The 15,313-nt window shown below is 39.5% G+C and overlaps 1 protein-coding gene across 4 annotated transcripts; it reads left to right on the top strand.

The window, feature by feature from the left end:
* The first annotated feature begins 5,788 nt into the window (after positions 1-5,788).
* On the top strand, positions 5,789-14,203 carry CMTR2 (cap methyltransferase 2). 4 transcript variants are annotated; one of them, XM_030298943.2, is made up of 2 exons: positions 5,789-5,858; positions 10,053-14,203. In XM_030298943.2, the coding sequence occupies exon 2, from the start codon at positions 10,072-10,074 to the stop codon at positions 12,370-12,372; it is 2,301 nt and encodes a 766-aa protein (XP_030154803.1). In that variant the 5' UTR covers positions 5,789-5,858; positions 10,053-10,071; the 3' UTR covers positions 12,373-14,203. The 4 variants fall into 4 exon arrangements, with proteins under 4 accessions (XP_030154803.1, XP_030154804.1, XP_030154802.1 ...); XM_030298944.1 differs by lacking the exon at positions 5,789-5,858 and adding an exon at positions 5,873-6,027 and having other exon boundaries at positions 10,053-13,156; XM_030298942.1 differs by lacking the exon at positions 5,789-5,858 and adding an exon at positions 5,873-6,066 and having other exon boundaries at positions 10,053-13,156.
* Positions 14,204-15,313: the final 1,110 nt, after the last annotated feature.

Here is a 15,313-nt window from a genome sequence, read left to right as displayed (position 1 = left end):
GGCAAGAAGAGATTGAACTGGAACACTCTGTGGCAAAGCATAGGAACACTTTAAGATCGTGTAATGGTCAAAACCAAGCCTGAATGGTGTTCACCAAATCAGACACGTGGATCAAATGACTGAACCATAAGAACATTGGCCTGGTTGCTGCCAGATCCAGTGCTGTTCACTTAAAGCTCATTCAGAGCTTCTGTTTCCTGTACTAATGGGAAATACTAGATACTCTTGCATGTATTTTTTTAGTAAGAAGAGGTGCCATTCCTACCTTTTATGATGTGAATCTCTGTTTATTTCTCCCACTGTTTTACTATGAAAAAAATTTCACCAGAGGAAAGCTGAAGGAATTAGTGCACAGCCATGCGTCCACCATCTAGATTCTACAGTTGTGAACATCATACTATACTCACTTCACCACCAATCCATCCCTCTGTTTACGATCCATCTTGTGTGTGGTGCGCTTCAAAGTAAGATGTCAGTACACTTCTTTCTAAACACTTCAGCATGCATGTGGGTAACTACAGTTCAATATTTGTTTATGGCTTTTTTTTAAGGTAACGTTTATGTGTAGTGAAATCCTCAAATCTTAATTATACCATTTGATAAATTTTGACAGGTGCATGTACTAACCTAAACCTTCTTATCAAGCTATAGAACATTTCCATCATCTCAGACAACTCCCTCTGGGAATTTGGAACCATGATTTATACACTGTCACCTCACAGAATCTGTCTGAAGATGTAATTAGAGACTCAGCAAGTTGATTGGTGATAAATGACCACAGAAGCAGTTTAGTTTCCGTTTGCTTTGGCAGAGAAGTATAATCAGAGCAGAGGATGGGGAGCTGGTTGTTTTAATTCTTGTATGCTACTTGTATTCTCATTGTCATGCCAGTTGAGTATAAAGAATGCTCAGGAATTGGAAAGAATAACTAATTGTAGCTAGCTTCCACTCAGATAAATACATATATATGTATGTATGTATTTAAAAGTTGCAGGGCTTGGTTAATTTCCTTGAGTTTTTTAAAGTTTCAGATGCCAATTTCATCCATTTATAACATTTAATCTTTTCCAAAAATTTTTGCAAACCCTCCTGCTTTTAGGATAAAATAAATGAAACTCATCATTTATATATATATATTTTTTAATGCTTATTTTTGAGAGAGAGAGTATGAGCTGGGGAGAGAGAGAGAGAGGGAGAGAGAGAAGCAGGGACACACGGCTCAATCCCATGAACTGTGAGATAATGACCTGAGCCAAAATCAAGAGTGACTTAAAAGTGCTTAACTGACTGAGCAATCCAGGTGCCCTAAAACTGATCATTTTTAATAAAATCACTGGCCTCATATAAACATTTCTGGCCATGGATGTGGACAATAAAGTTGTTTTTAAATTACTGGATGCAATTTCTAGGAATTCTCTGCAGAACAGATTGGCCTTGGAGTTAGGCACATCTAGCTCCAAACCCTGACTCTGCTACTTGCTGACTCTATGATCTTTAGCAAATTGCTTAATCACTTTGGTCCTTGATTTCTCTGTTTATAAAAGGGGGACAATACACATATCTACTTCATGGAGTTGTTGAGAGGATTAAAGGATTAAAAAGGGGGAAGTTTTCAGTGCTTAGCGCTGAACTCAACAAATGTTAATTTATGTAGTCAACAAATGTTAATTTAATTAATTAATTTTTAAAATATAATTTATTGACAAATTGGCTTCCATACAACACCCAGTGCTCATCCCAACAAGTGCCCTCCTCAATGCTCATCTAATGTTGTGATTATTTTAGTAAAGTTCAATATGTTTTGTTGTTTGGAATATTCCTGATAATATTTATAAACCTCAGGGAACATAGTAATTGTATTTAAGAGACCATATATCCTTCATCTAGTATCTAGTCCCATAAAAGAACAATATCCACAGATCTTCATTTTTAATTAATGTTTGTTAAGAATCAGATGTAAAAAAGCAACCACTTCCCACCAATAGGTAAAATGACAAAGACTCACAACAGCAAAAGTTGGTGAGGATGTGAAGTAACCAGAATTCTTTGTTGTTGTTTAGTTTTTATTTCATAATCATAAACTTAACTCTGCAATCGAACTTGATGTAGGGGAGGATAAGAAAAATATGTGAACCATAGAACTGCCCCAAGGAACACAAAGATTATGGGATATTTTGAGGAGATGAGGTGAAGGGGTGCTCTCCTAAGCTACAGAAGGAATGAGCTGGCGGTTAAGATATGACACAAGTCAAATTTATTAGATTTGTCCACATCAGCAATGTTGATTCTCTTTTTTTTTTTATTATTTTTTTTAACGTTTATTTATTATTGAGAGACAGACACAGAATGTGAGCAGGGGAGGGGTAGAGAGAGGGGCAGACATAGAATCTGAAGTAGGCTCCAGGCTCTGAGATGTCAGCACAGAGCCTGATGCAGGGCTCGAACTCATAAACTGCAAGATCATGACCTGAGCCGAATTCGGTCGCTTAACCAACTGAGCCACCCAGGCACCCTGGCAGTGTTGATTTTCTTGCTGGTTTTGCCATTCCTGGATCCAAGATGTTCCACATAGCTTCCACAATAGTCATGCCCTGTTTCTCCTTGCCAAAGACCACACACTTGCTATCCAATCACTCAGATTTGGCAGTGTAGATGAAACACTGGGAACCATTTGTGTTGGGTCCAACAGTTGCCAAGGATGCCAAGGATCGATATGCTTCAGGATGAAATTCTCATCAAATTTTTCCCCAGAGATGGACTTGCTGCCAGTGCCATTATGGTATTAAGGCACCACCATGGCACATAAATCCCAGAATAATACTGTCCAAGCAGAAAACTTTATAACCAAATCCTTTCTCCCCAGTGCTCAGAGCATGAAAGTTTTCTGCTGTCTTTGGAGCTTTGTCTGCCAACAGCTCAGTGGGGATGCAGCCCAAGGGCTCACCATCCATGGCAACGTCCAAGAACAATGTGGGTTGACCACGGCTGGACCGTGTCTGTAAGGCCCAGAATTCTTAGGTATTGTAGGTAGGGATGCAAAATCGTTCAAGCACTCTGGGCAAATTTTTTGGAGGTTTCTTCAAAGTTACACATAGATATGCTTCCGTGATTCTCAAAATGACATTAATGCTGAGCTGAGAAACCCTGATCTACTCTATGACCCAGCCATTCATTCCATGCCTAGGTATTCACCTAAAAGTAAAGAAAACATACACTTACAAAAATGTCTTGTACTAGAATATTCGTAGCAGGTTTATTCACAATAGCCTCAATCTGGAAACAGAACTCAAATGTCCATCAATAAGAGAAAAGATAACTAAATTGTGGTTTATCCATACAATGGCATACTACTTAGCAATAAAAAGGAATGAACTACAGATACATAAAACAACATGGGTGAATATTGACAGGGTTCAGAACATGCTGCCCCAAAATATGTTGATTGGCATATTAAGTATTTTAAGCTGAAGGAATTTGAGAAATGGCAGGTGTAGGAAGGACTCTCTGACCTTGCCCTGAAGCAGCTCACAAGATCCTCATGGAAGATATGCCCTCCCTATACCTGGAGGAAAGGAATATTCTTATTTCTGAAGTTGGAAGGACTCCAAGAGGAATCTGGATGAACATGCCTTGCCTAAATTTCCCCCAGTGTACTACTCTTAGCTCATACTCATTTGTCACATTTCCCCACAACTTTCCACTCCTCATCAAACTTAGTATGAAAACACTCAATTTTAATGGTTTCTTCAGATCTTCATTTCCTTGTGGAGGCTCCTGGTCACATAAAATGTTAGTAAATTCACATGCTTTTCTCTTGTTAATATATCTTTTGTTACAGAGCCCCAGCAGAGAACCTAGAAGGGTAGAAGGAAAACATTTTTTGTCCCCTAATTTCATATATATATATATAACATATATAGAGTGATATATTTTGGATACAAGTCCTTTGTCATGTGTATATATTGTGAATATCTTCTCCCACTCTGTATGTTGTCTTTTCACTCCCAATGATATCTTACGGTGAATAGATATTCTTAATTTTAGTATGGTTCAGTTTATATAATTTTCCTTTATGATTAGTGCTTTTTCTGACTTGTATACTTTTGTCTACTTCATGGTCACAAAGCTGTTTTCTTACGTTTTCTGCTAAAATAATTGTTTGACTTTTTAATTTTTTTAAGTTTATTTTTTATCTATTTTGAGAGAGAGAGTGCGTGCACGCGTGCATGGGGGAGGGGCTCGAGCCACTTGAATTGGGGAGGGAGGATCCCAAGCAAGTTCTGTGCTGTCAGTGCAGAGCCCAACATGGGGCTTGATTACGTGAACCATGAGGGCATGACCTGAGCCAAAATAAAGAGTGGGCACTTAACTGACTGAGCCACCCAGGCGCCCTGAGAGTTTTTTGACTTTTAAAATATAGATTGGCATCCCAAATGAAATGTATTTTTATATTGTAAGAATCCAAATAAAATTTTTTCCATATGAATATCCAAATGTCCTAGACTCATTTTTTGAAAAGACAATTTTCTTTATTGATGGACATCCAGGAGGAATTAGAAAATAGTGTGTGTGTGTGTGTGTGTGTGTGTGTGTGTGTGTGTATTTTACATAATTTACATGCATGGTTCAAACTTTACACACAGCTCTATATTCTATTTTTATGCAATAGTGTTGCCACACATAACCATATTATTGGCTGAATGGTATCCCATTATATGGATGTATCACAAATAATTTTTTTAAAATGTTTTATTTATTTATTTTTGAGAGAGAGACAGAGTGCGAGCGGGGGAGGGTCAGAGAGAGAAGGAGACACAGAATTCGAAGCAGGCTCCAGGCTCCAGGCTCAGTGCTGTCAGCCGCCCCAGTGGGGGGGCTCGAACTCACAACAGTGAGATTATGACCTGAGCCAAAGTTGGACGCTTAACCGACTCAACCACCCAGGCACCCCTGTATCACAAAGAATTTAATTAATTCCCTTAAGGTCAACATTTAGAGTTTTTGTTATTGTTGATATTAAGGAGATGAATATTTTGTCCAAAGTGAGGGCTGGTTATGTTGCGTTTCCTAAGGATAAATTTCTTGGAGCGGGAATTGCCCAGCTGGGGTGCAAGGCCATTTTAAAGTTTGCCATCTGTAAAGTTTATGCCAATGTTTACCCCATGCACAACCGGTATATAAACCGGTTTCTCCTTATTCTCACCAATAGTGGCCATTATGAATCTTTTTAATCTTTGCTAAATCAGGTGAAAATGAAACTTATTTTCATTTCCATGTCTTTCTTTTATAATAGGCTAAAAAGTTTTGTACATCCTTAGTCGCTATTTTACTGGTTTTAGATGGTCTGTTTGAATTTTTGTCTAATTTTCCTTTGAGATTGTTTTTTCCTTTCTGGTTTATAAACATATATATGTTATAACAGAGTATTACGTCGCAGTTGGCCTAGTTTGGCTTTTAACCTCATATTGTCTTTCCAGTCTGTTTTAACTCAGCCAGTGTACTAGGAACCAACTTCTGCCTAATAACTTTGGAAAACCTTCCCGACTCAGGGTCCGGGTGGGCGGAGCCGGAGTGTCTCGGACGGGTTTGCCCCGCCCACATCTCCACCGAAGGGGCGGGGCCAAAGGACGCCCCTCCTCCTCGAGCGGTTTCCGTTGCCATAGACGCCTTTCCTCCTCCGGACTTGGCGAGAAAAGAAACCTATAGAGAGCCTGGGCCCGGGCACTGCTAGAGTTGCCGGCGTACGTAACGTTGACGCGTGACGCTAGCCCCACTCGGCTGTGAAGCGCGTGCGCAGTGCGTCTCTCAGGGCTCTCGAGCCGTCGTCGGCCGGCGACGCGCGGCGGCGCGGCCTGGAGGTGGGTTCCGGGTCCTGGTGTCGAGAGGGCGGGTCCGGGCTTCCTTCCTTGTCTTCTGGCGCACCACCTGCCTTCGCTGCGGCGGGGGGCGCCGTATACCCTACGAGCGACCGTTCCGGGAAGCAGCTCCGGGAGCGGAAGTGGAGGATGGTTTCCTGGAGTGGGGAGAGTGAGTGAAGCGCTGCCTCTCTAGAGTCGGGGAGCCAAGGTGGGCGTAAGCGAAGGAGTAAGACCCGGCTTCCGAGCCCGGGTCTTCCTTCGACTTTCCAGAGGATGAGGCAGGGCCTGGGACTGAGGTTCTTCCACGTCAGGAGGGCTCGGGCCGCTTGAATATAGCTTGAATATAGTCCCATCAGGTGAAACGAGATCTTGGCTGCCCCTGGCCCAAAGTAAAGCGCTAGATACACTCTATTATTTTCACGGTTGCTGGGAAGAGGAGTTGCCAGAAACAGTTGTAAAACTACTTTGTAAGCGTTAATTGAAGAGAGCCTGTTGATAAGATCTTGTGGGGTTTGTGTCAGGCCCACGGATTTTGCAGGTATTTTCCTTTGTGGCTTCGGGCGGGGCGGGGCGGGGGGGCGGGCATGACTTTCTACTCGAATATGTAAATTAAGAATGGTAATACTGACCCTCAGCAGAACTATGATGGCAGAAAGTTCTAAGCAGTGCTTAATGGAAGGGCGAGAGGAACACATACTGGAAACTTTTTTCCTGTAGTCTGTAAACCACGTGTTTTGTTTGTTTTTAAGTTTTTGCTCATGCATTGAAGTGCTGAAGTTATGACTCATATTCGGAACCTAGAGGAGAGCTGTTTGTGCTAAGTATAATATACGTTTGTTTATTAGATACTCACAGAGGGTTTACTGTGTACCTTAAGCACTGTTCTAACCTCGGGGTGATACATGAGTCACCAAAACAAAAGATCCTTGCCCTGTGGAGCTTAGATTCTAGTTTGGGGAAGACAGTAATAAACAATAGCAGATTTAATGTTAGAAAGAAAAGAGTGTCACGGAAAGAAAAAAAGTACAGCAAGATCCTTACCTTTACCATTGTTAGTGCAAGATGCAATTAGGATGTCAGGGTAGGTCTCATAGAAAAATTACACTTGATTAAATACTTGAAGGAGGTGAGGGAGTTAGCTATGCAGGTACTCTGAAGAAAGAGCATTCCAGGCAGAGGGATTGACCAGTGCAAAGGATTTGCAGGTTGCAGTGTGCCTCGTGTTTCAGTGAACAGAAAGTTTATGTGGTTGGAGCAGAATGAATTGGAGGGATAGTAGACAATCAGGTTAGAGATAGGTTGGGGCTGGAAGGCAGAAATCTTCAAGAGCATTGTAGACTACTGTAAGGACTGTGGCATTTATTTGGGAGCCAAAGGAGGCAAAGATAGAAGAGACCAGTTAGAAGGCTATGGCAGTAATCCAGCAGAGAGTTGACACTGTCTACAATCAGGAAGCTGGTATCTGGAGGTGGGTGAGAAGTGGTTGGATTCTGGGAATTTGATAGGAGGAAACAAAGTTCGGGTTATAGACCTGAAAATTCAGTATTTACATATATACATATTTTTCAAGTTCTGTGTGTGTGTGTGTGTGTGTGTGTGTGTATATATTCAAGATAAGTATTTTATATATAAATATATAAGACATAATCTTGATTTGCGTACCACCGGTGTAGTCAGGAAGAACAATGGAATGTTTGAATCACTTTAGTTTTTCTCATGTGAAAGTATTATGTATTATCTTAGGCAACATTTCAGAGCTTCCTTATGCCATTAATTAATATGTGAAGTAAATGACTGAAGTCAGACTTTTTCCAAAGTAGAATATAGTTGCAGTCTAAACATGGTTGTAGTTTCCAGTAAGCACAGTGTAAATTAAGATAGAATAGGGGCGCCTGGGTGGCGCAGTCGGTTAAGCGTCCGACTTCAGCCAGGTCACGATCTCGCGGTCTGTGAGTTCGAGCCCCGCGTCGGGCTCTGGGCTGATGATGGCCCAGAGCCTGGAGCCTGCTTCCGATTCTGTGTCTCCCTCTCTCTTTGCCCCTACCCCGTTCATGCTCTGTCTCTCTCTGTCCCAAAAATAAATAAACGTTGAAAAAAAAAATTAAAAAAAAAATAAATTAAGATAGAATAACTTGTAATAAACTTTCATTTGCTTTCATTTAGGATTTTAGTGAATGTATCAATGCCCCATTTTTGCCTTCTTTCAGAAATTTGTCTGAATACAGCGTCTAACAGTGAAAAAAAAGCTTTGAGAAAAAGATATTGATGGACACATGTGACTGTTAGCTGTAATTTACATGTATGGCAAATATACTGTGGCAAACATGACTAAGAAGATACTTGTTACTTCAAGAAGCTTACAAGCTAGTAGAATAGACAGGATTGTAAATAATTTAAACAAAATATAAAAGAACTGCCAAAAGAACAGTACACAGTAAATGCTAATAGAATACAGTCTTCTGGATATTATTGTATTTATTGTGGCATTAGCTCATCTTTATTTCCCATTTTAATCATCAAATGTTGACTTTTTGTGGGACAGTGGTTGTGAATTTTTTGTTTGACAAATTTAGATTCTTTTTGAATATGCTGAGAAATGTGGAACTTATGAACTAAAACACCTATTGATTAACATTGAGCTGACAAGTACTATGTAATACTCATAGCTCTCTCTGCTGGAATTTATGACTTTACCCAACACTATGCCATCAGGCCATGTATCTTTCTCTTATATCTCTTTCCTTCTCCATTGGACAAGTGTTTTTGGTTTCTTAGTGTTAGACCACAAGATGTAGGGTGACTATTTGTAATTTGTATATTCATTGCGAATATTTCTTCAATTTAAAGATCTTCTATTGAAGTGTGTTACTTTTCTTGTTTTTTTTTTTTTTTTTTTTTTTTTTTTTAAGATTATTTTGAGCGAGAGACAAAGCGTGAGTGAGGAGGGACAAAGAGAGAGGGAGAGAGAAAATCCCAAGCAGGCTCTGCCCTGTCAGTTCAGAGCCTGATGTGGGGCTCAAACTCATGAACCATGAGATCGTGACCTGAGCCAAAGTCGGATGCTTAACTGACTGAGCCACCCAGGCGCCCCAAAGTGTGTTACGTGGCAAGAAGAAATATAGTCGAAGTATGGAGCTGTCTGACCAGATGAGACAAGAATCTAGTTTATGGACATGCCAGGTTGAACTATAGTTCACTTTCAGCATTGAACTAAATAGAGACTGACCAGTCAAGTACACCACAGTCAACAAGCAGTATGATGATGAGTGTTAGTAGGTGGCTTATGAAAGTGATTTGGCACCACCAAAGTGCATGTTTTAGCAAGAGTGTGAGATCTGGATGAAGGATGTATTTGACAGTCCTTATAGGTAAATAAGTGTGTGGTGGCAGAGACGTCTGGTAGCAATATTAGTACTGGGTTTAGGTGTAGAATCTTCTCCTGGAAGGAGGTGAGATTCAGAAGGAACTCAAAAACTGGAAGTCTTGGGGCACCTGTGTGGTGCAGTTGGTTAAGCATTCAACTCTTGAGCTTGGCTCAGGTCATGATCTCACAGTTTGTGAGTTTGAGCCCCATATTTGGCTCTGTGCTGATGGCATGGAGCCTGCTTGGGATTCTGTCTCTCCTTCTCTCTGCCTCTCCTCAGCTTGTGTGCATGTTCTCTCTCTATCTCTCCGTCTCTCAAATAAATAAAAACTTAAACAAAAAAAAAAGAGCTAAAAGTTGCTTGTTAAAGCTTGATCAAAGGTCGTGTTCAGGGCTGAATCTTAGTCTGAGAGTGTGTTTGGGGCCATGTGGGTAGAGGAAAACTTTGGGAGGAGCTAGATGGATTAATATGGCAATATGAGCTGCCATCACTGATGATTATTCTTCGGTATATGCTTTTTATATGCTAGCATGTTCTATCCTTATCTAAAAAAAATGATACCCTAAATAAGAAACAGACTCAAAGATGTAATTTTCCCAAGGCTACTTTGTAGCTCTAAGTTGCAGAGTTGGAAATTGAGCTCAGATCTCTTGGGTATGAAAGCCTTTACTTTTTCTTTATTCCAAATTGTCTCATTATGTAACAGCATGTGCTGACATTAGCTTTCCCATTTTATGTAGTTTGTCATGAGTGTGATCCGATTTGCTGTGGATGAGATTTCACTCTCTAATAAATTTGATTCATTTAATTGTGTGTTTTCTTTTTCTAGATTTTAATTTAATTTGAAAATGAGTAAGTGCAGAAAACCACCCCTGGGTTCAAGTCCTGAGACATTCAGCCCAGATGTTGTTGCTGACATTTTTGAACTCTTTGCCAAGAACTTTTCTTATGGCAAGCCACTTAATAACGAGTGGCAATTACCAGATCCCGGTGAGATTTTCACTTGTGACCACACGGAATTTAATGCATTGCTTGATTTGAAGAACTCCCTAAATGAAGTAAAAAACCTACTGAGTGACAAGAAATTGGATGAGTGGCATGAACACACTGCTTTTACCAATAAAGCTGGAAAAATAATTTCTCATGTGAAAAAATCTGTCAACGCTGAACTTTGTACTCAAGCGTGGTGTAAGTTTCATGAAATTTTGTGCAGCTTTCCACTTATTCCACAGGAAGCTTTTCAGAATGGAAAACTGAATTCCCTACACCTTTGTGAAGCTCCTGGAGCTTTTATAGCTAGTCTCAATCACTACTTAAAATCCCATCGGTTCCCCTGTGATTGGAGTTGGGTAGCTAATACTTTGAATCCATACCATGAAGCAAATGACAATCTTATGATGATTATGGATGACCGACTTATAGCAAATACCTTGCATTGGTGGTACTTTGGTCCAGATAACACCGGTGATATCATGAACTTGAAATATCTGACTGGACTTCAGAATTTCATAAGCAACATGGCTACCATTCACTTGATCACTGCAGATGGGAGTTTTGATTGCCAAGGAAACCCAGGTGAACAAGAAGCTTTAGTCTCTTCTTTGCATTACTGTGAAGTTGTCACTGCTCTGACGACTCTTGGAAATGGTGGCTCTTTTGTTCTGAAGATGTTTACTTTGTTTGAACATTGTTCCATAAACCTGATGTACCTGCTAAACTGTTCTTTTGACCAAGTCCATGTTTTCAAACCTGCTACTAGCAAGGCAGGAAACTCAGAAGTCTATGTGGTATGTCTCCGTTATAAGGGAAGAGAGGCAATCCATCCTCTGTTATCTAAGATGGTGCTGAACTTTGGGACTGAAATGACCCAGAAAGCTCTCTTTCCCCATCATGTGATTCCCGAATCTTTTCTTAAAAGGCATGAAGAATGTTGTATGTTCTTTCATAAATACCAGCTAGAGACTATTTCTGAGAACATTCGTCTGTTTCAGTGCATGGGAAAAGGGGAACAAACAAAACTAAATACTTTAAGGGACTGTGCTGTTCAATATTTTATGGAAAAGTTTCAGTTGAAGCCTCTTTCCAGAAATAATTGGCTAGTGAAAAAATCTAGTATTGGTTGTAGTACAAATACAAAACGGTTTGGGCAGAGGAACAGATATTTTAAAACCTATAATGAAAGGAAAATGCTGGAAACCCTTTCATGGAAAGATAAGGTGGCCAAAGGATACTTTAATAGTTGGGCGGAAGAACATGCTGTGTATCATTCTGGGCAGAGTTCTCTCTTAGAAGGGACAGCTTCCAGTCTTGAGTGTCACTTATGGCATATTTTAGAGGGAAAGAAACTGCCAAAGGTAAAGTGTTCTCCTTTCTGTGATGGTGAAATTTTAAAGGCTCTTAATGAAGCAATTGAAAAGTCATTAGGAGGAGCCTTGAATTTGGATTCCAAGTTCTGGCCCAAACAGCAGGATTATTGTTCTTGTCATATTTTTACTGAAGAACTGATATTTACTGAGTTGTTTAGCCTTACCAAGTGCCTTCAGGATGAGCAGGTCGTAGAACCCAGCAACCGAATAAAGTGCCTGCTTGTGGGCTTTCCAACCCTCAGTGACATCAAAACGCATATACCGTTGGAAGTTCAGTTCTTGGAACCAGCGGAACTCATGACTTGCAGCTGTTCGTTGCTTCATGATGGAGACCCAATTTATCAGCAGCTGTTTTTGGACTGCTTTCTACGTGCGTTGCAGCAGCTTCAGACAGGAGATGCTATGATTTTGCCTGTACTTTCTTGTTTTACGAGATTTATGGCTGGTTTGATTTTTGTACTCCACAATTGTTTCAGATTCATCACATTTTCTTGTCCCACTTCCTCTGAGCCCCTGAAGACCTGTGCAGTCCTGCTGTGTGTGGGTTACCAGGACCTTCCGAATCCAGTTTTCCAGTATCTGCAGAATGTGAATGACTTGTTGAGCTCTTTGCTGAATTCTGATGCACCCCAGCAGGTTTTACAGTTTGTGCCAATGGAGGTGCTCCTTAAGGGGGCACTGCTTGATTTTTTGTGGGATTTGAATGCTGCCATTGCTAAAAGGCATTTGCATGTGATTATTCAAGGAGAGAGAGAAGAAATCATCAGCAGCCTTCAGCTATGAAATTGAAACTTTCTGAGATTTAACTTTATGACTTCTTACAGTTTCCATTGTTATTGTAGTCTTTTGCTGTTAATTTAAAACCTTTCATTTGAGGGAAAGGCCAACTTTTGCATCATTGAAAGTCTCATTATTTCTGGAAAACCACCAGCTAGTTCTGATCTCATATATATGCCCATAGGCATAGAGTTTTCCATGTGGTGCAGTCTATGCAGTGATGAAACTCAACCTCCGACGTGAGATGTGTGTGGGTGGATGGGGTGGACACACCCATACTTATTTAAGCAGTTTTGTTGGTCGTACTTATCTGTTTAAGATTTGCACCCATGTGCCTTCATTCAAATTAGATTTTTTCCCAACTGATTTCCTCAGTGGATAATGCTGTTAGTAAATTGATAGACATCTTTGATGAAAGGAGGTGAAAACCTCAGCTGCACTGGTTTTCTTTACTCCTGACCACGTCACTTATGGATTCGGGGAACTCCTTTTGCCAGATGCTGAATATGTGCCATTCCTTGCCTTTAGGCCACTGACCCAGTTTACTGGTGTGGTTTAAATGAAGCTAGTGTGCTGTTTTATAAATATTTCACTAACCACAGCCATCCAGCTAGTCCATCCAGGACAACTTCAAACCAAAGATCATGTTTAAAACAATGAAAAATCACTGTGGCTAATACACACATGTATCACGAAAAGCTTCATTTAGCAATCGTAGTAATTTTTTTTTTTTAATTTTTTTTTTCAACGTTTATTTATTTTTGGGACAGAGAGAGACAGAGCATGAACGGGGGAGGGGCAGAGAGAGAGGGAGACACAGAATCGGAAACAGGCTCCAGGCTCTGAGCCATCAGCCCAGAGCCTGACGCGGGGCTCGAACTCCCGGACCGCGAGATCGTGACCTGGCTGAAGTCGGACGCTTAACCGACTGCGCCACCCAGGCGCCCCAATAATTTTTAACTTCCAGGAAATAATCTGTGAACTAAAGGATTTTTTTAGATTGCAAAATAGTGTGTAAGGTCTCATATTGGAGATGTATGAATGTGATGAACGTAGTGAACCCTAAAGAAAAATTTTAACACTTCCATAATGATGATTCAACATTTCAAAATTTTTGATTTTATTTCTTTTTTCAGTATGAAAGTAGCACTTTATTAAAAGATTAACCGTAAGATGGTTATTTTATCAGTTATGTCTGATTGCTTTTAAATTATATGTATTCCACCACGTAAATGAGCTTTTCTGGCAAACTGTATTAAGCAAATCTTCATTACTTTGAAATTACACAAAGTGGAGAGTGTACTCTCACATGTGCATTTTAGACATTTGTGTTATATAAAAACGAGGTGTATTCTCTCATGTATTTGGTTGATAAATATTAATCTGAATTTTTAGAATGTTCTTTGCTATTTTGAGCTACATTATAGATTCATGAATAAAGTCATTAGCAGAGAGATTTTGTGTTCGTCTTTTTTAAAGAGAATCATGGGGGAAGTTAAAAATATAACTTGGAAACATTTTTTTTTTTAAGGAAGGTTTGAATGGGAGTTAATGTTCTTTCATTTCCTCTGATATGTATTCATTAAAATTTAATTCTTAATATTGTAATATTTATGGAATTTCTACTTCGGGAAAGAAACTGAATACTTAGGGAGGAGAAGGGGGTAGATTGAGTTCTTGCCAAAGGGGGTACGGAGGCCTGGAGGGAGATTTCCAAAAGAATTGTAATTTCTTATTGGTGGGTGACTTTATGGAAACGGTTCCAGTTGTATAATGATAAAAATCTGACAGAAAATTGGTTACTAGGAGAGAATTAAAAATCACTCTTGGAAAACCATTTTGTGCTTAATAGTCTTTATACCTTGGTTGGTTTGGTCTAATATAATGACACAGTTTATTTTTGTTTTTTTTTTTAACCATTTCGTTTGAATGAAGTTGAAAGCCTAGGTACAGGTTCTGGTATTAAAACTTTGTTTTAAGCGTCTCAAATAAGTACTGAATGCTTAGTTGTTGTTGTTGTGTGTGTGTGTATTTTGTTTTGTTTTTTTAAACACTAATCACTGTCGGGATGTATAGCATACTGGTGTTTATTAGAATATATTTTGGTATTTAACTTGGCTCTTGGAATCATTTGCTGTTCATCTGATTGGCTGGATTCAGATTTGCTCTATATAGGTGAGATAGGAGTTGAAGGTTCAAACTGAACTGGATGTGGCTGACAGGTACCAATGATTTAGAGGAATTTCTCTTTGAGAAAAAGGGGAGGAAAAATGCTGTCCAAAAAATGAATGACAAGAAGACAGTGAGGTGAGGGATGGTTTGTATATCAAGGTAGTTACTGTTCTTTAAAAAAAAAAAATTTTTTTTTGTAGATCTAAACAGCCAGAAAATTTAAACTTCACAAAATGTGTTTCCTAAAAGACTTAGATCAGAAAGAGGTCTTATAAATGTAATTTCTTCAGTATTAATTTTTGTCCTCCCTAAGAAAAAAGTCAGTTTTATATTCTAGTGAGGGCTTTTATATATTATCCTAATATTACTTAAATATTTAAATGCATTGAAAATATATTTTCTGGAATAAATTAAAAATCTGAATTTGTATACTTTATTTTGTTTAAAAATATTTGTATTAAAGGCGCGCCTGGGTGGCTCACTTGGTTGGGCATCAGACTTGGGCACAGGTCATGATCTCATGGCTTGTGAGTTTGAGCCCCGCTTTGAGCTCTGTGCTGACGGTTCAAAGCCTGGAGCCCGCTTCAGGTTCTGTGTGTCCCTCTCTGCCCCTCCCCTGGTCATGCTCTGTCTCTGTCTCTCTCTCAAAAATAAATAAACATTGAAAAAAATTAAAATTTGTATTCAAATTTTTTCTACTCCAAAGATCTTGGAGTGGAATGAAAGAAGCAAGTTTAAAATATTAGGGAGAGGTGAAAAAAAATGTTGATTGATG

Source organism: Lynx canadensis, chromosome E2, assembly GCF_007474595.2.
Source record: "Lynx canadensis isolate LIC74 chromosome E2, mLynCan4.pri.v2, whole genome shotgun sequence".
NCBI classification, from domain to species: domain Eukaryota; kingdom Metazoa; phylum Chordata; class Mammalia; order Carnivora; family Felidae; genus Lynx; species Lynx canadensis.
This window is presented reverse-complemented; position numbering and strand designations above follow the sequence as displayed.